Raw genomic sequence first — 25,101 nt, forward strand, 5'->3', positions numbered from 1 at the left:
GCCTGCAGCCCCTTCGTTGCAAGTGATGGTGTGGCCGAGGACAGGGCCCCGCGGCCCGGAGGCAGCTCTTCGTCCTCTGTGCTGGGTCAGGTACTCCACAAGCCTTCGCCGAAATCCCCATCCTTCCCGTGAATTCGGTAACGTAGAGTGTGGTGTGTGCCCCCCTCCACCTCCCCCACCCTTCGCCCAGATACGATAATTAATAAAAGCTCTACCATGTCCGAACTTTGCAAGCAGGACTTTCGACAGCGCTAGAATCATGCTTTGGGTCCACTCGGAGGAGTAGCTAGCTATTCACTGAAGTTTGGTTGAACTTAAATTTAGGCCTGGCATCACGGTCCAACTTAAATAGAAAAGCCGGGGGTCACGGGGCGTTAGGAGATGGTTAGTCACCGCACACCCAAAAGCGGGAGAGGACACCAGTGCCTCTTGACGAGGTCTAGAGAGGTTGGTCAGGCGTGCCATTGTGTCCCCAAGCTTGTTCTCCCAGAATTTGGGAGAAGATAAGATTGTACTGTTTAGCCTCTGGAATATTCCCCTTTCCTGGCCCTTCTCCCTCCACGCTGAGATGTTACTGCTTAAGGAGAATAGGAACAAGGATAAACCAGAAGCATATTTTTAAAAAGGAAACATTTTTAATTATGTAGACATTGGTTAAGCCCTCCCTTTAACCTGTGCTTTTTAGGCAATATACCATAGAGCCTGGAAAATGTGGTTATTGAAATTTATCTTACCTTGTTTTAGGGACCAAACGGGTAGCATTAGTCAGAGTACAGGCATAATGTTTGTTTATTCCATAAGCCTTTAAAATGAAAACTCCATACTCTGGTTTTAGCGTAGTGGCCAGGTACATCCTGTTAGTTAACGCGTCTCCAAGCAGATTAGTTTAAATGTATTTGCTTTACCATGTTACTTGTATTTCTTTGTATCCTGTTTTTTTGTGTGTGTGTGCTCCTGTATGTAGTGTAAACATTTCTTTAGTTCGGGTAAGACACATAGTGCAGTTTGGTGAAAATGATAATTGAATACTTTCCCTGAAGTCTCTGAGGTGGGGGGGGGCAACCCATTAGCAGATAATCAAGGTGAACAACTCCTTGGAGGAGGCTGCCTCCGTGGGTGCAGATAAGACAGTGTAACAACGGTGAAGTTGTGTCTGAAGAGTTCTTGACCTGAATAAAGTCAGATTAAACAACAACAAAAACCTCTCTCTCTTTTTTTCTGTTCATAAAACTAGTTTTGGAGTAGGTTGTAAGTGTATAACAGACATTTCCTGGTTTTGAACAATTTTGATTTCAGCTTAGGAAAATGGGATTCTAAAATAAGATCAATACTTGGCGGGGGCGGGGTGGGGGGGATGAATGAAAATGTTCACATTAGGTTTATGTTATGCAAAATGCCACTTGTGAGCTCCTACACCTTTGGCAGGCCTGGAGAACCCCAGTTCTAGTCTGTGGCAGTTTGTTTCGTCTGCTCGAGGCATGTAGTGACGCCTCAGTTGCGAGTGGCATGTTTTTCATATTTTTAGATCCTGAAGTGTACATCCCCTTTAACGGGATGGTTTAACCCCCATCCACTCACGGATGTGTCTTGGGATTGAGGAAATGTGCTTATATTGACAACTCTTAGAGCAGCCATGGAAGTTGAGACCGATGTCGTTTTCCCAGCATTTTTTGTTTATAGATTCCCTGAGGTGTCTTCCTTTCTGTTTCTTTTCTGTAGTGCTCTAGAAGCCTGAAGAGCATTCCTGGTCTCTTTGGAGTGCGTTACTCCCTCCTCCCCTATTTTATTTCCTTCCACCCCTAGCTGGGCTCCTTAAAAATGAGCATACAAGAATTTTTAAATTGAAAATGCAGAAACTCTGTTGAGGCTTTCAGCATGTCTTGTATGGGAGACCCCTTGCGTTGTAGCACAGTCAGCTGTGGGGGTTCCCCTTGAAAGGTTTCAGGGTCTAATATACAGAATGAGTCCTCGAACCGTACAATTTTGTGTTGATCAGTCACTTAGAATTTCCAGTGCTGTTTTTCTCAGTTTGCAACTGGGAGTTAAATGAGTCTGCTTTTGTCATATATCCAGGTTTATGCATTTCTGAATATAGTTACCAATCCTCCCAAGAAGAAATTGATTTTCAGGTGCTCTTTAGCTGGAATGTTGTCTCAGTTTTGTTTCTCCCTAATTTTTACTATGAAAAAAGTTGTCTCATTTTTGTTTCTCCCTAACTTGTAGTATGAAAAGTAGGTAAAAGTGTGGCTAAATTCTGCAATTGGACGTGGTAAAGTAATGGGTGTTGTGAAACCAGGCCTTCAGAGGTGATGATTAAAGCCATTTGAAAATGTTGCTTAGACCAGTCTTAGACCACATTTATAGAAGGGTCTCTAGAATAAAAAGATTTGAGTCATGTTACACCTATATCAAGATAACATCAGAGGAGTTTTCTAACAACTGAAAAAGAAATGAACTGCCTGTGCGCAGAGTTCTCTCTGTTCACCTCTGCCTTGTCCTCTTGTAGTGACGTTCCCAGTTCAAGTGAAGAAGAGAGGTTATGCATTGGTGGGTAAGGTCTGATGCTGCTTTCTGAGGACCCTTCTCTGGAGAGGCTGAGGAAGTGGCTGATGTCCCTTCATTTCACCTTGAAATTAGACTTTAAAGATTGGTATTTAATTTCAGTTAGGTAGAAGACAGAACTGCCGAAACATGAATGATAAAGCCCCGTACTGTGTAGAGAAGCCTAGGAAAAGCTATGTAAACTGTATAAAATTTTTACTCTTAGGATGGGTTCAGGAAGAGGAATTTTGAGGTTTAAGGAAAAAAAAAAAAAGATCTGTGCAGAACATTTATATTCTGTGGTTACTTAGTTTAGGAACTTTTTAAGTTTAGGAGCATTTTAATTATCATGTCTCAGTATGTTTACCCGGAGTTGGCATATTTAGAGTTCTGAAAGCCCTGGACCCATATTTTTCCTGAAGTTTTCTCATTTGCTACTCAGGAACTTTTATGTGAGGAATTAAAGATTAATGGTTTCAGTAATAACTAGTTTAATTGCTAAATGAATCCTTATGTGTTTGATAAAATAGCATTATGTATCTTCTATGTATTTTCCTAAGAGGAGTAAAAAAGCAGATAGGTACTTTGGAGATCTTGAGTTCTTTTTCTTTAAAACAGAGTTCACCAGTTACTTTATGTTTAATATTCCTTATTTTAAATTTCATTGAAAAGCAGATATTTTAAATTTTAAAATCACTCATCGAAGTAGTTCTTTGTAGGTGAAGCGTTTTATGTTGTAATCTGAATTTATTTTATAAGCTGGATTTTGTAAGTTGAGAAATACAAGTGTTAGTGATATTCCAGTTCTTGATACATGGAAAGCAGTAGGTTTTCTGACTCTTTGGTAAGAGTCTTCTGTTTTTCTTTAGTCAAGCCTTTCTGATTAGAAAGATTGGCAGAAGTTTTGTATTTGCTGTAGAGTTGTATCCAAGGTAGGATCTTGTGAAAGAAATACCTACAAAATGTTTACAGTTTTAGATAACTTTTGGAGACGTAGATAAATTCAAGTATGGGACTAGCCAAACACAGGTCATTGTAGCTTCGCTTGGTGGCAACATTTGGTTGCCAGAAATAGTGACATTTCTGCTCTCAGATGGTAGCAGACCAAAGTCCAAAAGGAAATGTCTTTGTCCTAGCTGTCAGGTGGCTAAGTTAGTTTTTTTCTTCTAATGGGCCCTCTTTGAACAGCTTAATAATAATCACCCTTTGTGTTTTGTCTGCTTGAAACCAGACAACTTGAAATAGTTATCCAGTAATGAAAGACTTGAGCCTTGTGGGCAATGTTATACTCTCATTTGGTATTACAGTTTTCTTGGGTTACAGCTCATTGCCGCAGCACGTGATTGAAGAAGGAGTCCTGTTCCTGCCCCTGAGCTACAGCTAAGGTACAAGGAGTGGCTTGGGGGTAAGGAGTCCTTCCTCACCAGACGTGGTTTGTATTTATTAAGACTGCTTGTCAGAAGTTGACATTCTGCACTGATTTTTTTCCCCCTTAATTGTTATTCATGACTCATACATTCATTACTGATGTTTATAGGTTTTTTAAAATCCAGGAATTTATGTGCAGACTGCTGTCGAATCTTACCTTTAGATTACAAAATCACTTGAAAAAGAAATAGCTTGAAGGTAGTGAGGGACAAACTCTAAGGTAATAATTTTCATCTGGTGCCTTTGCTGTATTGTAGTACAAGTGTAATTTTTCTGTTCAAGATAAAGATTACCTCTTTTTAGTGGAAGGCAGTATTCTTAACCAGCAGGGATTACTGTCAACACATGTAGTTATCTCTCAGCAGAATCAAATTTAAGGAATTAGTCTAATTTAAGGAAATCATTCAAATTTAATGAACATCTGGTAAGTTATTAATATATTTAAAGGAAAAACTGCCCTCAGAAGTTTGGAAAAGGACAGCTAATCCAGTTCTCTTATCTTTGTTGTTCTGTCAGAGGAGGAGTTGGCAAATGGTGGCTCACAGGCCAGTTTAAACCTGCCACCTGTATTTTATGGCTTGTGAGCTAAGGATTTTTCAGTTTTAAGTAGTAGGAAAAAGAAATTCAAAAGGATAATTTTATGACATGAAAACTCTTAGGAGATTCAAGTTTCAGAGTCCATAAATGTAGGTGTATTGGAACATAACCCTGTTCATTTGTTTATATTTTTCCTCTTGTCCTTTACAGAAAAATTTGCTGACCCTCGATTAAGAATATACAAATAATTTCATAGGTTCAGTATTTCTCTAACTTCTTATGGTGCTATTTTCTGACATTTTCTGCTTTGATTCCTTCCTTTCCTTCCTTGTATTACTATACCTTTCACCTTCATATGGATGATTTGCCTTCTCTTTCTTTCTTTCTTTCTTTTTTTTTTTTTTTCTTAACAAGCTAAGAACCCTGGCATTTTGTACTCTCTTGTGTGCTGGTCATAACCTCCTGGATTTTCCCTTGGCACTGCAAACTCAGTATGGTTCAAAATTGAGTTGCCTGCCCTAAAACTTGTCTTACTGTTCATGACTTCTCTGTCTTCTGTCACCTGTGGCTGAACAAATTGAACTCCTTATATTCCTGTAATCCCAATCCCACGTAGTCTTCTCTGCTCTAGTTGAACCACTAATATTTCTAGTTTGATTCTTGCAGTTTCTTAGCTGGTCTATTTAACGCAGAGCCGAGGGGAGGATGGTTAATGCCTGTAGTGAATGCGCTTCTTGGAGTGCAAAAATAGCTGTTGTGGAGACACTTTAAGACAATTAAATTGAGATTTCATTTGAGATTCATTTTTAGCAAGGAAATAATACAAAGCATTGTGTAGTGGTGGCTTTCTGATTACTTTAATACCCTTCTGTAATAGTTCAGTGCAGTGTGTCAACACTGTTGCCAAATTCCAGCACCCCTGGTTTTTACAAAGACATTCAGACTGAAGTCTGGCATGTAAGGCCACCTCTGATGGGACCCCCTCTTTTTTTTAAACTTCATCTCTTTGTTTCTTTCATTCTCCTTTCTGTATATCGAGTAAACAACCTGTTGCAAATCCCCATAAATACCATTACCTTTCAGTTTCTTCGGTGCCTGTGTCATACTGCTTTTCTTAGAATGCCCTTCCTCTCGAAATTACCCATGGTCCACATGAATACTTGCCTCAAGTCCATTTTTATCTCATTTCGTACATTTAAAAAAAAATATTGAGGCCCTACACTGTTAGCAGTATAGACTATAACGTTTCCTTTGGATCTGCATGGTGTTTTCCTGTGTCTTAGCACGTGGATCACTTTCTTACTGTAGTTAATCGGTGAATGTTCATCTCCTTTGCTAGATTACAAATTCTTGAGGGTTCAGCCTGTTTCATTTCTGTCCTCTGCTCTGCATTGCCCATGTCCATGTTCACTTAGCTACCTTAGGAAGACTCCTGCTCTCATCTCTGAAACGTTGTGGGTGATAGCATGCTGACCTCTTGTGTTAGTAAGTTGTTTTCAAGTCTGTGCACTTGGCTTGCACTGGGCAAGGTGTATGTTTATCAGCAGTTGTGCTGGTTTCCAAGACTATTTTGTGGCAGGTAATACGTAAATAATAATTTAAATATCCTGTGAACTGATGAAATGAGTGCAAAGACCTTTTTTTCCCCCTGAAAACCAAGTTGGATTCTTTGGAAAGACTTGATAAAGGTGAGTTACTAAAATAATGCTTGTAGTATTAGACATGACTGCAATATCTAAAAGTTTGGGATGAAGAAGAGCCCTAGTCCCAAAGGATTCTGTATGTAGACTGCTTTACAAGGATTTCTTAAAGCTTTCCACTTTAATGAAACTGAAAATGGAAAATTTGTAGATGATGCATTTATAGGTGTGGTTTAGATCAAGCAGAAGGAACTTCAATCAGCAAGGAGCTCCTCATCATCGATCCCATTCTCCAAGTGCTTTCACCCCATGTTAAGATTGGCAAATGAATGTACATTTATGTGTTAAACTTAAATAAAATGTTTAAGGTACGTATGTATGATATTTTGATTTCCTGCTTTAGCTTTAATCCATTTTTTTTGCCTGTTATTTTTGGGTATGATTGTTTTGGTTATGAAAGCTTCTGCTTTAGTAAGTGCTCTGATTTTTGTTTTCTAAATGAATAGAAGAACGTAAGATCCTCAAATGAAGATACTGGTTATGTTATGTCGGAATAAACAAAAGAACTGGCACTGGGAAACTAGAAAGAGCTAGAGACAGATCGACTGGTTTTGGTTCCTGGTACCTGCCTCCTAGGGATCTTAACTGTTTTGGATCTTCATTTCCTCGCTGTAAAATGGGAGTGATCTCTAAGATGGAGAGTCTGAAGATAAAGTGGTAACATGACCTTGGATGTAATAGGTGTTCAGTATGTCACTAAAGTAGCTTTGTGATATCGGGCAAGTTATGGAACTTTTATTGCCTAGTTTTCCATTATTACCACCTTAATGATGAAGAGACTACAAAAGGTAAATTTTTTTATGTGTAAGTTGTTTTATCAGAATCTGAGGGTTAGTCAAGCCTGGAGTATAGTAGTTGCTCAGTGAGTATTTGACGCTGTGAACATGAGTCCTACTACATAATAGCTTGCGTGCTAATGGAGCAAGGCAAACTTTTGCATCTAGAAGATGTAGAGTTGTGTGTATGAGGGTTCCCGTGGGCTCCACCAGCTTAGAACAACCTCTTTGTTAGACTGATGTCTATCATTTAGTAATAGCTGCTGGCCTTTGCCAGGCGCTGTGCACTGGGACTCCTCATCAAGAGCTAAACTGTTTGCGTCTGGTCTTTGTGTTTCTCTCTCCCATCCAACTTGATTATAACTAGTACTTCAGTAAGACTTAATGTATGTTTTAGGTGAGAAATTGGGAAAAGTAAAGAATCGGGAAAATCTAAAGAGAAGAATTACTTAAGATAGGCTGTTAATTAGTAAGGTGATTCGAGGCAAGTGTAGTTAGTATTTAGTATTGTTTAGTATATAGTTAGTTTTTTGTAGTTAGTATTTTATTTAGCAAATGTTTGATTGCTAATGGGCAAACTGCTAAAGCTGTAAGGAGGATCTCTCTTCAGTAGGAAAAACAGTTGTAGCAGATAGTTGGTAGCCTATTGATTTCTGCCACTACATAGTATTTTCAATTAGTAGTCTACTTTTCATTTGATACAGCAGTGTATTATAAAACTACATATTTTATTTTAATTGGTGATTTTAAGAACTTGTTCCATTCCTATTACATTTTATTGTTATGAAGGAATTAAAACAGTGTTTTATGGCACATGTTGCTGGAGTGTATATATTTCATTAATACGCTTAATTTTTTTTAGTAATTGTTTTGTAAGCCAGAAATACGTATGATCTAACAAGTCCAAGATAAGACCTTCTACAAGAGAATATATATATATATATTTTTTTTTTTTTTTTTTGATGTTGCCTTAATTGTCAGTCTTCTAAATCCAACTTTATTTCAGGCTTAATTTGTGACTTGGTGCCTGCTTATTTTATTTCACCTGAAGTTGCATAATGGGCTTGGGGATGGTATAAGGTGTTGGGCACCACTTGGAGCAGACTTGAGATGTGTGTGTTTGAGTGTATAAAGGAAGAAAACAAGAATGTGATCAAGAGGAATAGTAATGCTGGTAACTTAAGTCCTCTTCATTCTGTTTGGGAGATGGCAATGTGAATTGTAAATGTATTCATGAGTTAATAAAAGCGATTTAACAAAGTTGCTTGAGAAATAGCCAGGATGTGTGTTGAATTCTTTTAACTACTATGTTTTAAAAACTGGGTAAGTATGAAGGGTTGTCCTCAGTTTTGATTATACCTTGTCACAGTTTGGAGTGTTTTAATTCATTTACTGTGAAGTGGTGGGTGGGCGGGCCAGGGGCGAGATGGAAGAGCTGCTGGGCAGGGAGCACGCGTGTGCTGGTGGCGCTGGTGCTTACCAACCCAGTCTGCTCCCTGGGACTGTGGGCCTTGTTCACCAGCTCGTCCTTCACTCTCCTGCTGTTTGTAGCCTGAAATTCAGATTTTTCAGGAAATTGATTTTTAAGATGTTGGCAACTAACTCAAAAATACTTAAACATCATGGACCAAGTGAAATATATCTGTTGGTCAGATATGCTATCACCTTATAATTTCTGATTTAGATAATTGGCTTTAGACATTGTTTAAAGATGTCCGTGACTGCTTTTGGACTCCTTTAGCATTTAGGTTTCAGAAATTGCTGCTCACATGTTGATAAAACCCACTTTGTTGTTAATTGGTCATTGGTTTACAATAGGACTAATAGTTAATTAGTAAATGGCAAACATGTTCCATTCTTAAAAGTAATACTGGTTTCTAGTTACGGACTATTGGATAACGTATGTCCATATTGGTTAAAGTGTATGTACAGATTCAGAGAGTAGTGCAAGGACTGAAGCATGACTTAGTATAACCTGTCAAAAATTGGTATTCGTAGTCCACTTTTTTTTTTTTTTTTGATGTCTGAGTGAGTGCTTATTTTAAGCATGCATTAGTGCAATTTGGTTCATACCCATTGTACTAACCTCTTAGGGGTTTGAAATACTGTTCTGAGCAGACTGTTTGTCTAGAAAATGAAATTTTTTTTAAAATTTTATTTATTCATTTGACAGAGATCACAAGTAGGCAGAGAAGCAGGCAGAGAGAGAGGAGGAAGCAGGCTCCCTGCCAAGCAGAGAGCCCGATGTGGGGCTTGATCCCAGGACCCTGAGATCATGACCTGAGCCGAAGGCAGAGGCTTTAACCCACTGAGCCACCCAGGCGCCCCATAGAAAATGAAATTTTTTGAAGTTCACATTAACTTATATGACCCGTGATCTTTGGAGAACATAGTGTTACCATGAAAAAAAAGTAGGTGCTCCTCGAGTCAGAGTGTTGAACAAGGGGGTGATAGAATATTTTTATTTTTGACTAGGCTTCGTGTTTCCATAGAGTGGAAACCAAGCTGTTGCCTTGATTGACTTTCCTTTTTTGTCTTTCTCATGTCCCCATTCTCACTTGATATATGCAACAGCAATCGCAATGAGAAAAACAAACTCAGGTTGGGTTCTTTCCTGCCTTTCAGGTCCAGGTTATAATTGATTGTGCTTCCCCCCCAGCACCCCCAGCATCTTTACTATGATTCCTGCATCCTAGTTAAGGGAATCCCTACCCGCTTTGGGAACACTTCGGGAGTGGCTGGTGTGGGTGAGAGCTTAAAAATGGAATTGCAAGTGAAAGTTTGGACTTAACAAAACCTTAAACCTTAACCCGGAGCCCTCAGTGCTTGTAAACTGGTATTTGCTTGCTTCTGCCCCAGAATCAAGAAATGCTGGTTAATTGTCTTTGTTTAGATTTTAGTTTTTATAACATTCTTGTGGACAGCTACCCTTATTGTTAAAATGCTTGAATTTTGTCAAGGGAAGAAACCCGAGTGCAGTTATCATAGTCCGATTGCTGTGAATGTAGTCCCGTATGGGAAAGTGTGTTCAAGACCCTGGCTGCACTTGGATTTCAGGTGCTGGGAAGGTACTTGTGTGGAAACCCATGTGCAGTCTTCGCTTTGGTTAGATGGATAAATTAGGAATATAAAATATTCAGTTCTAGAGGTGCCTGGGTGGCTCAGTGGGTTAACGCCTCTGCCTTCGGCTCAGGTCATGATCCCAGGGTCCTGGGATTGAGCCCCACATCGGACTCTCTGCTCAGCAGGGAGCCTGCTTCCTCTCTCTCTGCCTGCCTCTCTGCCTACTTGCGATCTCTCTCTCTGTCAAATAAATAAATAAAATCTTAAAAAAAAATACTCAATTCTGGGTTAGATTCAAACACAAGGTGAGCTTCTCTTGCTGAATGAAAAGCTAAATTTGAGGGTAGGGTCTTTGCCAGGCATATGTTACATATAGAAAAGATGTATTTAAGTGTCCTTTAAAAATTTAGGTTGGGGCACCTGGGTGGCTCAGTGGGTTAAAGCCTCTGCCTTCGGCTCGGGTCATGATCTCAGGGTCCTGGGATCCAGCCCCACATCGGCCTCTCTGCTCAGCAGGGAGCCTGCTTCCCCCTCTCTCTCTGCCTGCTTCTCTACTTGTGATCTCTGTCTGTCAAATAAATAAATAAAATCTTAAAAAAAAAAATTTTTAGGTTGACTCTGTTAAGTAAATATATGACCCAGGAGTATGTTGTTCTGGTTTTCATTTTTTTGCTGGCATACTGTTTGCCTTCTCTTTTGTTAGCAATTAAATGAGAAAGCGGTTGTGTGAAGCATACTATTTTGAAAACCTGAGATACCAGGTTACCACCAGTGAGGATCTTGAGTCCATAGTAGCACTATTGGTCTCAGGAAAGCATTATCAGGTGTGGACTGAGGGCCAGGAGCTGTTGCAAATTCAGAAGAAAGTTGAGGTGGAGAAAGAGTCCTAACAAAATTTTCTACATTAAATATTTTATCTGATTTGGATGAAATAATTGGAACCTGTAACGTCAGGATCTTCCTATCTTACATTCATGGAAAGCAATTTTGATTCTGTTTCTCTGTATTTTTAGGCCAGTCTATTTGTCCTTTTGTTGAAATGTGAGATGAGAATCTAGCTGCATTCATAATCTGTAACATCATACCTCAGTTTTATGTTTATTTTTTATGTTTAATTCAGGCCATATTTCTACCAGTCTTTCCAAATATTGGTCAAGTTATCCTGTTTGGTCTTATTTTTTACTTCTTAAAAATCTTCTATTCCCTAAACGTTGAGGAAAATCAGAAAGTTTAAAAATTTTCCAACCAAATATATCTGAGGAAACATCCTACTTTCAGGATCTTCTATTTATGACTTGGCCTCCTGGGAGAATTAGAATCTGGTCTACGAAAAGTCTTGTGTTTACAATTTTTGGCCCCAGTCACATGGAAAAACAAGAAACTTTTTGGCATCTGTTCTTCTAGGAATGATTTCTCCAGGAACATGAGACTGGAACCAAGTAGGAGGAGTATAGAAAACATGAAGGTGAACCACAAAATTGACATGGTTGGAAGGTGTACTCCAACGCTTAGTGGGTAGTTGAAGCAGGGTGTGTGTGTATGTATTTTCCCCTTGAATACTCGGCCACCTTAAGGATTAGGTAGTGTGATCTCCATTTTACAAGTGAAAAAGCTGAAGCAGAAAGGTGTCCAGGGTCACACAACTCAGTAAATGTGACATTCCAAGGACAGTCTCCACCTAGAAGCTCTACTTTTCATCACTGTACCTGTAAAAAGAGTGTCCAGCATAATGGTGTAGTAGAGTTAAAGGCCCTTTAGATTGAGAGAAGTATTTTGCATCTATTTTGAGTGCCTCCAGGTACCACCAGCATTACCATGTTTGGGGGGAATGTAGTGGTAAACTCTAAGACAAAGTTCCAGCTTTCCCAGAACTTCCATTCTAGTAAGGGAGACAAACTAACAAATGCTGGAGAAGGCGTCATGAGAGACAAATGTAGCAAATTTCATTTTTGTTAGAGTGCTTAGGTGAGGCCAAGACTTAAGTGAGGCCATTGCCATGAACTTGGGGCAGAAGAGCAGAAGCAGAAGACAAGTGCAGAGACCTTGGAGTTAGGTTAGCTTGAATGCCGTTCAGCTGGCTTTTGTTTTGTAGGTCATCTTTGAGCCTTTCCTGCAAGAATTGATAATGCGTAACAATTGTTGAATGCTTCATTTTTTCCCCACAGGGCTTTTTTATTTAGTAATCTAGTTGTTGCCTTGAGATACCTGTTTTTCCCATTTTCTAGAAGTGAGAATTTGGAGCAGACTTGGGCACAGGTGAAAGGAAATAGCTTAATGAATCTACATATTGTGCCTGTCACCCAGCTTCAACAACCAATCGACATTTACCAAGCTTGCTTCATCCACACTCCCGCCCCTGCCTTTGATGTTGTTCCTGGAGTATTTTGTATTTTCTTTAGAAAAGTTACAAGACCAGTTCAGTTAACACCTGCATGCTTTTCACCTAGATCACCGATTGTTAGAATTTGCTGTATTTGCTCTCTCTCTCTCTTTTTTTTTTTTTTGGAATCTGCACTGTTTGAGAGATGCAGACATCTTGACATGCCTTTTTTAGGAATAAGGGTGGTTTTCTTCCTAACCACAACATAACCATTACCCAGTTCTGATATTGATACAGTGCTATTATAAAATGTTCAGTACATACATGTTCAAATTTATCCTGTTACTCCATTAATAATCTTTAGCTTTGTAATCCAGAATTCAGTCAAGGATCATGCATGTAGTTGTTCAGTCTCCTTGATCTAGAACAATTCTCTGGTCTTTGTCATTAATGATAGTAGTACTTTGAAGAGTCCAGGCCCAGTAGTCTGCAGAATCCCTCAATTTGGATTTGTCTGCTTGATTTTCTCGTGATTAGAGATAGGTTAAACACTGTTGCCGTAATTATTAAATAGGGATGTCCGTGTATTGTATCAGGAGGCATATCAGTTTGTCCCAGTATTGATGGTAAGCAGTCGTTTGGTTTAGGTGAGATCTACCAGATTGCTCCATTGTAAAGTGCCTTTTTTCCTTTTGTAATCAGTGATTTATAGAGTAACAAAGTTGAGACTGAGTATTCTTTTCTTCAGTCTTCAACTGTCTTTAGCATCTGTTGATGATTCTGAATCAGTTATTCCTGGAGGTCTTTAAAGCAAAGTGTGCAGATAAAAAATTTTACCTGTGAATATTTAGTATGTAACCAAAAGATAAGGGCTTTAAAGAAAAACAAAACCCAACCATGGTGCCTCTATGACACCACATGAATTCCTTAACATCTCCATGTTCAAATCCCTGAATTGTCTTAGAAGTTTCTCCCCAGTTGGTTTGCTTGAATCTGAATCTAGACAAGGTCCCCAGGTTCCATTTACTCGGTGGCCCCTTGAGTCTCTACTGTAACTGATTGCCCACCCTTTCTTCCTTTCCAAATTTGGTTGATCATTCCCTGGTGTTTTGTGTGTTTGTCTAACCCAGGTATTTTCTGTCAACTAGCAGGTAGAAATTTGAGTAGTTCTCAGATCTTGTTTTGCAAGAGCACATAGGTATTCTGAGTGTAGCGTCCTATCAGGTTGCATGTCTGTCTTTTAGAGAAGATTCATTCTTGGTGGGTGCATATACCCGCAGCCTCATCCATCCATTTTAAAGTTCCCCATCAGCCTTTCACCGAAGGATTCTCGCATCCATTGTAATCATTGCCTAGGATTTGTGTAGTTGTTTTCTCATAATTAGAGATAAGGTTAAACTTTGTTAATCTGTTAGGGACTGCAAAGAGTGATTTTTCTAATCGCGTTATTACTGCTTTATCAATGAGTTTTGTTTTTTTTTTTTTTTTTTTTGACTTGTGTTCATTCCTCCTTTTTTATGTGTTTCTCCCTGGGGAGTATTTTTAAAAGAATACATTCTTCATCTTCACAGAGGATGTTTCTGGACTTCTTGATGATTATCTGATATGTCCTCAGTTTTCTGATCAATAAATTGGGAATAATTATCAGGCCTACCTCTTGGAGTTTTTGCGGAAGTTGGATGAGCTAGTTCATGTAGTGTGGAAATGGTGCCCTGCACTAGTGTTGGTAAATGGTAGTTCTTAAAGTAACTTGCTCAGTTTTGTGGAAACATTTAATACTTCAGGTGTAATGGAGAGGAGGAGGAAGAAGAGAGTCTTCATAAGCTGAGATCAGCAAGAGGGCTGGGCTTGTATAGAATGGGCTGCTTGCCTACCCTGACCTGCCATTTATATGGAAACAACTATAGTACAAGAAGTGCTTGGCTGTCCTGGCACACTGGGAGGGGTGTGGATAATTGCAGGGGTAATATCTAGAGCATGCTCTGATAGGGAGTTAGTGTAGTTAGTGTAGTGAAGTCAGTAGACCACTCTGACGATGGGCGGGTCAGATGAGATAGTGGCTCCAAGTAACAAATTTTCACTGTGTCATGGCCCATTGAGATTTTTATCTGAACAAAGGGCTTCTTGCGTAGTTTGCTTTGCCTTGTCATTCCACACACACCCCCTCCAAACTGTTGGCGACAGCTGGTCACTTTGGTAGGGGCGGAAATGCTGTACTCCCCTTTGGCCTTTTCCTCTGGATCATTTATTGCTTTAAAAAAAAAAAAGAAAAAGAAAAAGAAAAACCCGCTCTTAAAGATTGTGTAGGATATTGAAAGCTTAACACTCTCAGTTGGGTACTTTATCATTAACATTTTACTTAACGAACATTTGCCTACACAGTGTGCCACACTGTTTGAGACACAGTTCATATCACTGAACAGCGCAGACAAGAATCTCTGCCTTTATGGAGGTTATATTCTGGTAGTGAGGGAAGAATAAACATAAATAAGTCCTGTAGTAGGTTAGAAGGTATTGAGTGCTATGGGGAAGAAATAAAGCAGAATGGGGCTCCTGGCTGACTCAGCTGATAGAGCATCCAACTCTTGATCTTGGGGTTGTGAGTTCAAGCCCCACGTTGGGTGTAGAGATTACTTTTTAAAATAAATTTAAAAAAATAAAGCAGGATGAAGGACCGAGATGGTTAGGGGAGTTACTTTTGAGCAAAACTGTACATGAGAGGAGAGCAAGTTTTGTGAAAATCTGGGAATGCTGAGTGTACCTTGCATTAGGAACAGCAAATTTCAAGGCCCAGAGGTGTGTTTGGTGCATTGTGAATAAAAGGGTGACTGCTTCCTGGGTTGGTAAGTGTCCTGCAGTGGGCCAAGAGCCAAAGCTTGCAGACAGGTTAAGAGGTGAGGGCAGTCGGTTAACTAGATGAGATGGGATGGTGATTGGGACCAGAGTTCTAGTGGTTGAAATGACAAGTGGTCCGATTCTAGGTATATTTTTTGAGGTAGATCCAGCAGACTAATGGATTGTGTGTGGCTTAAGAGAAACCATGAGCAAGCAGTCAAGGATGACTGATATTACTGATATACTAGGCATTGAGCAATAGTGAGGACAGAATTGCCTTTCCTTGAGATGGGGAAGACTGAGAGTGAGACAGGTTGAAGGGATATGAACCAAGTTATTCACACTCCCAAGCAATGGTAGGTGGTCACAAACAATAAGAACCATGGTCCATAGATTTTGCAGTAAGAACTCTTTGATCTGAAGATCATACATTGCTGATTCTTGTAACTTAGTATCTTAAGGATGGAGGAGTTAGCAAGTGAAGGAAGACTGGCTTGGGTGGATTCATATAGCCCGTGGTAACTAAGTCAGGTGTAGAAGGCACTAGATTTAATTGTTCATTCTCTGGTGAAAGAATTAATTAACTCATCAGAGAATGAAGGCACAGGCCTTGGGTTTGGATGGTGAGAACCAGATAAGCCCTGGTCTTAGAGCTGATTCTTCAAGGTTTTTCTGCTCTATTTGTTTACTTACCTAAGAAGCCTGTGCCTGGGACTTCTTTTTGTTTTGATTCTCTTCAGTTTCTCCTAACATACATCCATTTATGTGTGATCATACATAACTCCTTCAGTTGAATTTTGTCCTATGTGCTGTTGTAGTCTATTTTGTAAGTGTTTGTTACGTATACATCTCAGGTATTTTCTCTACAAGCACAGATTTTTAAACATGGATGATACCAAATTATCTTTTATTAATTGACGGATTGTTTTATTTTATTTTATTTTTTTCTATTAGTAAAGGTGTGTTCCTGTCATTGAAGGTAGTGTTGCCTAGCGATTACAAGGGCAGAAAACATTTAGACCCATAGATGTGAGAGTAGATCCTGATGTAAATACAAGTAACTGTCCTGGGGCAAGTACACTGCTCCCTTGGTTTCTGTTTTCTCGTCTATAAAATGACCGTAGTAATTGGACTTATCCCATGATTGCTGTGAGGAGTACAGTAATGCACACAGCACTCTAGGGTACAGTGTCTGTAAGGTGTTAGGACTTAGGTCGGTAAGTGTCAGGTATCTTTTATCTCCATTATTTAAAATTCACTTATCTTTGACAACTAAGCCCCTATAAGCAGACTTAGGCACTGCCGCTCTCTCTGCTCATATCTTCATTTCTCAAAAACGTTACTGGAGTTTGTTCCATGTACATGATCTGGTGTAATCCACATGGAAGTTGAAACCAGTGGTAGTTTGAAAGTTGTCCCGATACCCAAAAGGTTTTCATTCTCTGAGACTTAAAAAAACAAACCAACCACAGAACTTTGTAACTACAGAAGTGGGTTAAAATGAATTATCTCAGGGGATGTGTGTATGTGGATGAAACGATAAATCTGGTAGTTTATGATTTTTCCTAGGTGAATAAAATTTTATTTGAAGACATGGTTTACTTACATGGAAAACCATCCTCCTAAACTCCTTCTCTCCTCAATACTTTGCTAAAAGTAGAGCTGATCTGGTTGGTAGAGGGTTGCTGGAGGGAGGCTCAAATCCGTGCCCACTCTGCCTTGCTTCCCACCCTTGTGAAAATACACGGGGGCTAGAAACCCCCGGAATATGGTTTAAATGCCATCTGAGTTCAACCAGGGTTTCATGCATCACTTACATACTTCCAGAAATTTGAATAGCTGAGGTCGTAGGTTTAATAGAAATGTTTAGCCAAAAAGGATTAAGGGCAAACTCCTTACATGTTTCAGGGACTGTTGTATACAGTGTTACTTTAGCTCCACTTATAATTTAAAAGTGGCTGAAATTCATATGAGTTGTATTAGAAACCCTCATTTCACTTTTAAGTGTCACTGATAAACTGCTACTAATAGCCATTTTTACATTTCTAGAGTAACAGTGGGTTGAGGAAGGTCTTATATGTATATATACATGTGTACTCTGTACCATGCACCATCAATCTACTCTGCTAGTGGAATTTGCTTTACTGAACCTTGAATCAAGATGACAAAAGTGAAAATGTGTATGAAAAGTCCATAAGTAGAATTTTGTATAAATTTAGGTTTTTTTTTTTTTTTTAATTTTACTCGAAGTAACATCAGTAGGAGCTAATTGTTCCTGAGGTGGTTGAGAGCCTCTTTAAAGTATTTGTGAGGGAACTGAGTATTTAATATTTTATCTGTAAATAACTTTGGTAAGGAACCTAATATGTCTGGCATATAGTTGACAAATTAATTTTAAAGGAGCTGGTGTTATAACTTTCAGTCCGTACAAGTTGTAGAAGGTAAAGCAGCATTCGCTGAGTTGCACTGCTCGTTGCACTGGACCGTCTTAGGTGTTTTCTGTATGTCATCTGTTCCTTATTAAGCCAGTAGTAGCCAGATGATGATTTCATTTTACAGATGAGACAGTTGAGGCTCATAGATTATTACTTGCTTAGATCCTGCATTTAGGAAGTAACAGCTTGGGTTCTAGCCCTTCAGAGCTTGTCTGCTTTCTTGATCATGCCACCCATACATACACGTTTTTGCAGGTGTCTGCATGTTTCATGATTCTTAAATTATTACTAGCTGGTACATGAGCATTTTTCACTGGATCAGAATAGAAGCAAGACCTGGCAAGCCTACCGTTCAGATTGTCCATGGAGTATGAGCTTTTTAAAGTGACTCCAAAGCCAAAAAGATTGTTGTTTGGTTACTTTTCATGTCACTTCTCTGCCCTTTGTTAGTCTTCTTGCCTCACTGAATTTGTTGTGACTTGGAGGACTGATGGCTTTAGGAATTGTTTTTCTTGTTCTCGGTTGGGTTTTTATGATGGTGACTTTCTGGAGTGACCATATATGTCCTGGATTTTACAGATTGTCCCAGAATAATTTCCTAGTTTGGAAGATAAATTATATGGTCACTCTAGATAATAGAAAAGAGATGTTGGATTTGGTTATTATAACTAATTATATTTTGATTATATTACCTAAAGGGGGGTTAATAGCTGATTTAATTTGGTGTTACGTATTTCCCTCTTTCTAGTTCAAACACAGCAAATTCTTAGGAATACTTTTCTATTCAGATCAATTCTTCAGTTGTAATTTAATTCATCCAGGTACATGAAATAGTACCAAAATTGTATTCTAATTTTGTGCAAAACTGTCAAGAGAACACTCTCTGAGAAGAAAGGCCTCTCCTTTTGGGGGGAGGGGGCTTCTTCTCTGTTTCACAGTGAATGCCCTTGTGTTTTTTGATTTGCAAAAATTTATTATACTGCCCATCACCACTAGGGGACCACTTTGTATATTCCACAAATAATACTATTATGGAAATACTTGTTTTCTTAAAAATGTACTACCAAGGAACCAACCCATATATTTTATCATTCCTGTACCTATTTTATTACTTGTCTCATATTTCTCCCTTAACAGGATTTACCTGGCTTGTGTAGCAGCTTAGTCCTAGTAATGTAAAAACATAAATTAAAAAGTTTCATTTTAGCTGATGAAAAAATTTTTCCATGTTATGTTTTTCCTGAAAATAAAGGAATTCTGGTTAGTGTTCATTGTATTTTTGTTCTAGAAGTACTTATTTAAAGGAAAGAAAAAATATGCAGAACTCACATTGTATATTTTATTTGGAACCATTTTTAAGGAATGCATACGTTATTTCCTAACAAAGTAAAGTTCAAGGCTGTGACAATCTGTTTATGACTAGAATGTGAAATTTAGCTGCATTGTAATATAGTATCTCTTTCTCTAAACTAAATTGACCTATTTTTGGTTTTGTTTTTCTTTTTCCAGTCTTTACCAGGTGCTGGTCTCTGGATGTTTTTTGTTTAAATTGGAAAATCTTAAACCTGCCCACAGACTGGTATGGTATCCAGTAAGATGGGGACTGCCAGCAATGGCTTCCGAATGGTCAGAGGAAGCATAGGCAGACAGAATTGAGAAAAGTCAGCCTTGAGCTTGTGTTTGGCCACCCCCTGCTAGCCCAGGGAGTGAGGGCACAATGTCTTTTTCTATCTTACCTGCTGTTCTAGAGAAGTTAGGGGTTAGACCAGTCTGGATTTGGTTTGTGACAAGACAGAATATGGCTAAGAGATTTGACTTGCATAGATCGTATTTGACAAGAACTATGTTCCTGATGTTAGCAGTGCTTACCAGTGGTTGAGGAAGAAGGTGCTTGTTCTGTTTCTAAGCACTTGGTTCTCTGAACACACAAGCCACCGGGGGGGGGGGGGGGGGCTGCTGCAGTGGGCCCCTTCCCCTCCTCCCCTTCCAGGAGAAACACAGAGGGTTTTGCTGTCCCTTCTTGAGGCAAGCACAGACAGGGTCGGTGAGCTGCTGCCGCGGAGAAAAGCAGCACCTGAAAGGGCTCTCCTGTCGGGGAGTTGGGCTTTTCTGTGTGAGTTGGAACAAGTCGCTTCGACGATGAATTTCAGGGAGCTTTGTCCCAGGCAGGATTTCACGACTGCCATCCGCTGTTTTCTTTGTCATCAAGGACCTGCCACTTACACTGAACCGTTAAAGGCACGTTTAAATAGTTAATGTTTATTAGTCATCTGATTACATTTTATTAAAAATTGAGATGATCCTTCTAGATAATGTCCATGTGTTTCTTTAGAAAGTTTTTGGCATGAGGAAAGTGGTCACAGAAATATGACCAGCTTTCAAGATTTGGCAAGTCTGAAGTGATACAAATCCCAACTGTTAGTATATTTGATGCTTTTATGTGTGGGAGTTTTATTCATGTCAGTCATTATTGACACAGGCTCTCAGGAGGAAGGATAGTAATCCTTTTTCTTAGTATAATTATTATAGTGCTGTATGCTTAAAAAAGGCATAAAGATGGGTTTAAGACATTTCCATCGAGGCAGCATTACGAATTAGACCTAATAACCTAATTTAGTAGAACGTTTATCTTTAGCCATTGTTTCCACCTCCATTCCTGGTCAGTGAGAGGTGTGTGTTTAAGTTTTTTTTAATACCGTGGTCTATTTTGAACAGTTTTGGAAAGCAGTGGCTGCTTTAGTATCATTTATAGGTCTTAAGCTTGGTACTGATTTTTAAAGGAAAATTTGTAGATTCATTGAAAAGCATCTACTTTGTCAGGTATAGAAGAACATTTCACTTTGAGGTAGCTTTTATCACAGAAGTAAAACTCACATTCAAAGTCGATGTGTGGCAGGCATTAGGATGAATAACAAAATGTTCTTCATATTGGTCTGTCAGCAACAATTATAATTAACTTTGTAGATTTAGAATTTGTCTCTTTTTCAGGAGAAAAACCATCAGATTCACAAACTTGATTTTAAATGGATTTAAATGTCTGTTTTGCAGAGTGATTTTTTTCCCCCTTAATCCAGGACTGAAAAATGTCTGACTGACTTAATTAAAGATAACTTGTTATCTAATGGTTGATAAATGTTTGTTTCATTGAGGTTTGGAAGATATAATACATTATTTTTCGGTCTTTCAGAAATTTTGTCCTCCTCCTCCTTATTGCTTTCTATACCCTTTAATAAGAAAGCATGACTAAAAGGAAAAACTATGCAACAAAATCAAACTTAGTGTCATTGTGCCTTTATCCTCTCAGAGATCCTCTTGGAATTATTGCCTGATGAAAAGGAAGGGAAGGAAATTACCTTTTTGAACATTTTTCAGAAATCTTCTGAGGTCTTCCTCTAGCTAGAAGAAATAAAAAATTTTAGGGTTTTATAAATTGTATGTTCCTAGTTTTTTGTTTTTGTTTTTGTTTTTTTATCTGTGGCATGTTTTGTTTTCCTTTAGGGCAGGAGTCATCTCACAATTTCTATGTTACTGTATGATAACTACCACATACTCATTTGTAGTCGGAATTTAGAAAAATTTTATATTAATAAATTTGCATAGACTAAGTGATACTTGATTTTGTGTTTGGGGGTAGGCGATAACACTGAACTGAGCCGATTCCATCCAGGACCACAACCGGCTATAAAGTGCATTATTCAGATTCATAGCATTTGAATATTCATTATGGTGCCCTTTTGAATAATTAGTGGTTTTTTTCCCCACCCTTTTCCCTTAAGATGCTTTAAGATCTTGGTGTCTGTTCCAATCTGAGCCGCCGACCACAGCAAGAAAGAAAGGGCAGTGTCATGGTAGACAGTTCTTAGTTGCTAGAGAAGTTAGGTCACTTAGTTATGAGGTCAATGCATTTTTGTTCTTAGTTCAAAATGATAAGTATTCTCATGACTTTAAGTACTCGATGTGCTAGTTTAGATTGCTCTTTCCTGTGGAACTGAAGTATATTAAATTTTTTTTTTCTTTTTATAAAGAATGTCTTATTGCGCCGTTTTTTGCTAGACTGAAAGTTTCCTCATCACTTGGTGAGATCCTCCTCTAATTCAATCTTTGTCTTTTGTCTTTGCTGCCTTGCAGGGTTGGTACAGTAGGCTTCACTAACTTAGCTGCAACTCAGAATTTCTCCTCCAGCACCTGAGTAAATGCTGATGGTCTTGTGGAGAGTGGATTAAGAGTACGAGCTAAGTTCTCAATCCCAATTAAGAAGCGGAGGAAAATTTAAACTGTCTCCTTCAAAGTTTATCACAACCACCACCATCAAGACAGCAAACCAAAGGACAAAGACTTTGACCTGCTGTGTTGCTCTGTGTAGTCCAGTTCACGTATGGTTTACAGACTTGGCTGGGGTTACTAATGAGTAAATAAAAAGTTGGACACTTCTGTTATTGGACACTTTTATTCACAAAGTTACCAAAATGAGGGCTGTACTGGAGACAGCAGACATTGCCATAGTGGCCCTGTATTTTATCCTGGTCATGTGCATTGGTTTTTTTGCCATGTGGAAATCTAATAGAAGCACCGTGAGTGGATACTTCCTGGCGGGGCGCTCTATGACCTGGGTAGCGATTGGTGCCTCTCTGTTTGTGAGCAATATTGGGAGTGAGCACTTCATTGGGCTGGCAGGATCTGGAGCTGCAAGTGGATTTGCAGTGGGCGCATGGGAGTTCAATGCCTTACTGCTTTTGCAACTTCTGGGATGGGTTTTCATCCCGATTTACATCCGGTCAGGGGTATACACCATGCCTGAATACTTGTCCAAGCGATTTGGTGGCCATAGGATTCAGGTCTATTTTGCAGCCTTGTCTCTGATTCTCTATATCTTCACCAAGCTCTCAGTGGATCTGTATTCGGGTGCCCTCTTTATCCAGGAGTCTTTGGGTTGGAACCTCTATGTGTCTGTCATCCTGCTCATTGGCATGACTGCTTTGCTGACTGTCACTGGAGGCCTTGTTGCAGTGATCTACACAGACACGCTACAGGCTCTGCTTATGATCGTTGGGGCACTCACGCTTATGATTATTAGCATGATGGAGATTGGCGGGTTTGAGGAAGTTAAGAGAAGGTACATGTTGGCCTCACCCAATGTTACTTCCATCTTGTTGACATACAACCTTTCCAACACAAATTCTTGTAATGTCCACCCTAAGAAAGATGCACTGAAAATGTTACGGAATCCGACAGATGAAGATGTTCCTTGGCCTGGATTCGTTCTTGGGCAGACCCCAGCTTCAGTATGGTACTGGTGTGCTGACCAAGTCATCGTGCAGAGAGTCTTAGCAGCTAAAAACATTGCTCATGCCAAAGGCTCTACTCTGATGGCTGGCTTCTTGAAGCTTCTGCCAATGTTTATCATAGTTGTCCCAGGAATGATATCCAGAATACTGTTTGCTGATGATATAGCTTGCATCAACCCAGAGCACTGCATGCAAGTGTGTGGAAGTAGAGCTGGGTGCTCTAACATTGCTTACCCACGCCTGGTGATGAAGCTGGTTCCCGTGGGACTCCGTGGCTTAATGATGGCAGTGATGATTGCAGCTCTGATGAGCGACTTGGACTCTATCTTTAACAGTGCCAGTACCATATTCACCCTCGATGTGTACAAACTCATCCGCAGGAGTGCAAGCTCCCGGGAACTCATGATTGTGGGGAGGATATTTGTGGCTTTTATGGTGGTGATCAGCATCGCGTGGGTGCCAATCATCGTGGAGATGCAAGGAGGCCAGATGTACCTTTACATTCAGGAGGTAGCAGACTACCTGACACCCCCAGTTGCGGCCCTGTTCCTTCTGGCAATTTTCTGGAAGCGCTGCAATGAGCAAGGGGCTTTCTATGGTGGAATGGCTGGCTTTGTTCTTGGAGCAGTCCGTTTGACACTGGCCTTTGCGTACCGTGCCCCAGAATGTGACCAACCTGATAACAGGCCAGGCTTCATCAAAGACATCCATTACATGTACGTGGCCACAGCACTGTTTTGGGTCACGGGACTCATTACTGTCATTGTTAGCCTCCTCACACCACCTCCCACAAAGGAACAGATTCGTACCACCACCTTTTGGTCTAAGAAGAGCTTGGTGGTGAAGGAAAGCTGCTCCCCAAAAGATGAGCCATACAAAATGCAAGAGAAGAGCATTCTGAGGTGCAGGGAGAACAGTGAGGCCGTCAACCACATCATTCCCAATGGGAAATCCGAAGATAGCATCAAGGGCCTTCAGCCGGAAGATGTTAATCTCTTGGTGACCTGCAGAGAAGAGGGCAATCCAGTGGCTTCGTTAGGACATTCAGAGGCAGAAACACCAGTAGATGCTTATTCCAATGGGCAAGCAGCTCTTATGGGTGACAAAGAGAGAAAGAAGGAAACAGAGGATGGAGGCCGGTACTGGAAGTTCATAGATTGGTTCTGTGGCTTTAAAAGTAAGAGCCTCAGCAAGAGGAGTCTCAGAGACCTGATGGAGGAGGAGGCTGTTTGTTTACAAATGTTGGAAGAGCCTCCACAAGTTAAACTAATACTAAATATCGGACTTTTTGCTGTGTGTTCACTTGGAATTTTCATGTTTGTTTATTTCTCCTTATGAACTTTTTAAGGATATGATGAGACACTAACTTAAGAAAATACTGGTCTTTGGAAAAAACAAAAACAAAAACAAAACTTATGTAACTGTTGCATCTCTCAGGCATTGTTTACGCTATAGGTTTTAGCCAAATTTTACTTAGCAGAAAATCATCTATTTGCAAGACTTTATTTTCCCAGAGATGGATGAAAGTAAATTTTCAACCTAAATGAAGTGAAACTTGTTTGACAGACTGAATTGTGCAAATGTGGTTTAAAATTTTCCATACCAAAGTAAGGAGAGACCAATTATTCTCCTAGAACACGTAGAGCAGAATAGATGCTAAGGTTATTATGAATAAGGTATACTTTCTGCACTGCCAAATCTTGGTAGGCCTTCTTATCCTGAAGTAGAAGACTTGCTCATTTCAGAGTTTTTTCTCTGTCTCTGTAATCCCTACTACCATTTAAAACTAATTCGTGGACATTGTGTAATCAGTTGTGTACTGAAAACCTAACTGATGTGCTTGTGGGGGGTCCTTGTATCAGGACAGGTTAGTTTGTTTGCCAGGTTCATTTTGCTAGCAGGAGCCTGTGGATTTTGACTGCCAGAAGAAAGGAGGAAGAATGTTTGCCTGTAGCTATTCTTGTACCACCAGCATGTGGAATGTTGGTAAAAAGTTTGTTCTAGTTCCTGTTTTTGTTTTTTTTTTATTTTTATTTTTCTACTTCCACCGAAGTTTAAGTGAACCATACTCAAATGACCACCAACTCTGTCTCGATAAAAAGATATGTCATGATTGTATTGTCAGATGATTAGGGGAGAAAATGAAGTAAACATTGCTGATGATCCCCAAATTTATGGACC

General features: G+C 39.5%; 2 protein-coding genes across 2 annotated transcripts in view; both read left to right on the plus strand.

Moving 5' to 3' along the window:
- Positions 1-24,487, plus strand: part of LOC111155638 (solute carrier family 5 member 3) — a 25,601-nt gene extending 1,114 nt beyond the window's left edge. The window contains exon 2 of the mRNA XM_022515911.1: positions 21,764-24,487. Within this exon, the coding sequence (XP_022371619.1) occupies positions 22,102-24,258 (2,157 nt within the window). The 5' untranslated portion in view covers positions 21,764-22,101 and the 3' untranslated portion in view covers positions 24,259-24,487. The remainder of the gene's footprint in view (positions 1-21,763) is intronic.
- Positions 1-25,101, plus strand: part of LOC111155640 (mitochondrial ribosomal protein S6) — a 66,787-nt gene that overhangs the window by 1,026 nt on the left and 40,660 nt on the right. The gene's annotated exons all lie outside the window — the stretch shown is intronic.

The sequence above is a fragment of the Enhydra lutris genome, unplaced genomic scaffold (genome assembly GCF_002288905.1).
Source record: "Enhydra lutris kenyoni isolate GAN:26980312 unplaced genomic scaffold, ASM228890v2 scaffoldscaffold43, whole genome shotgun sequence".
Lineage (NCBI taxonomy): Eukaryota > Metazoa > Chordata > Mammalia > Carnivora > Mustelidae > Enhydra > Enhydra lutris.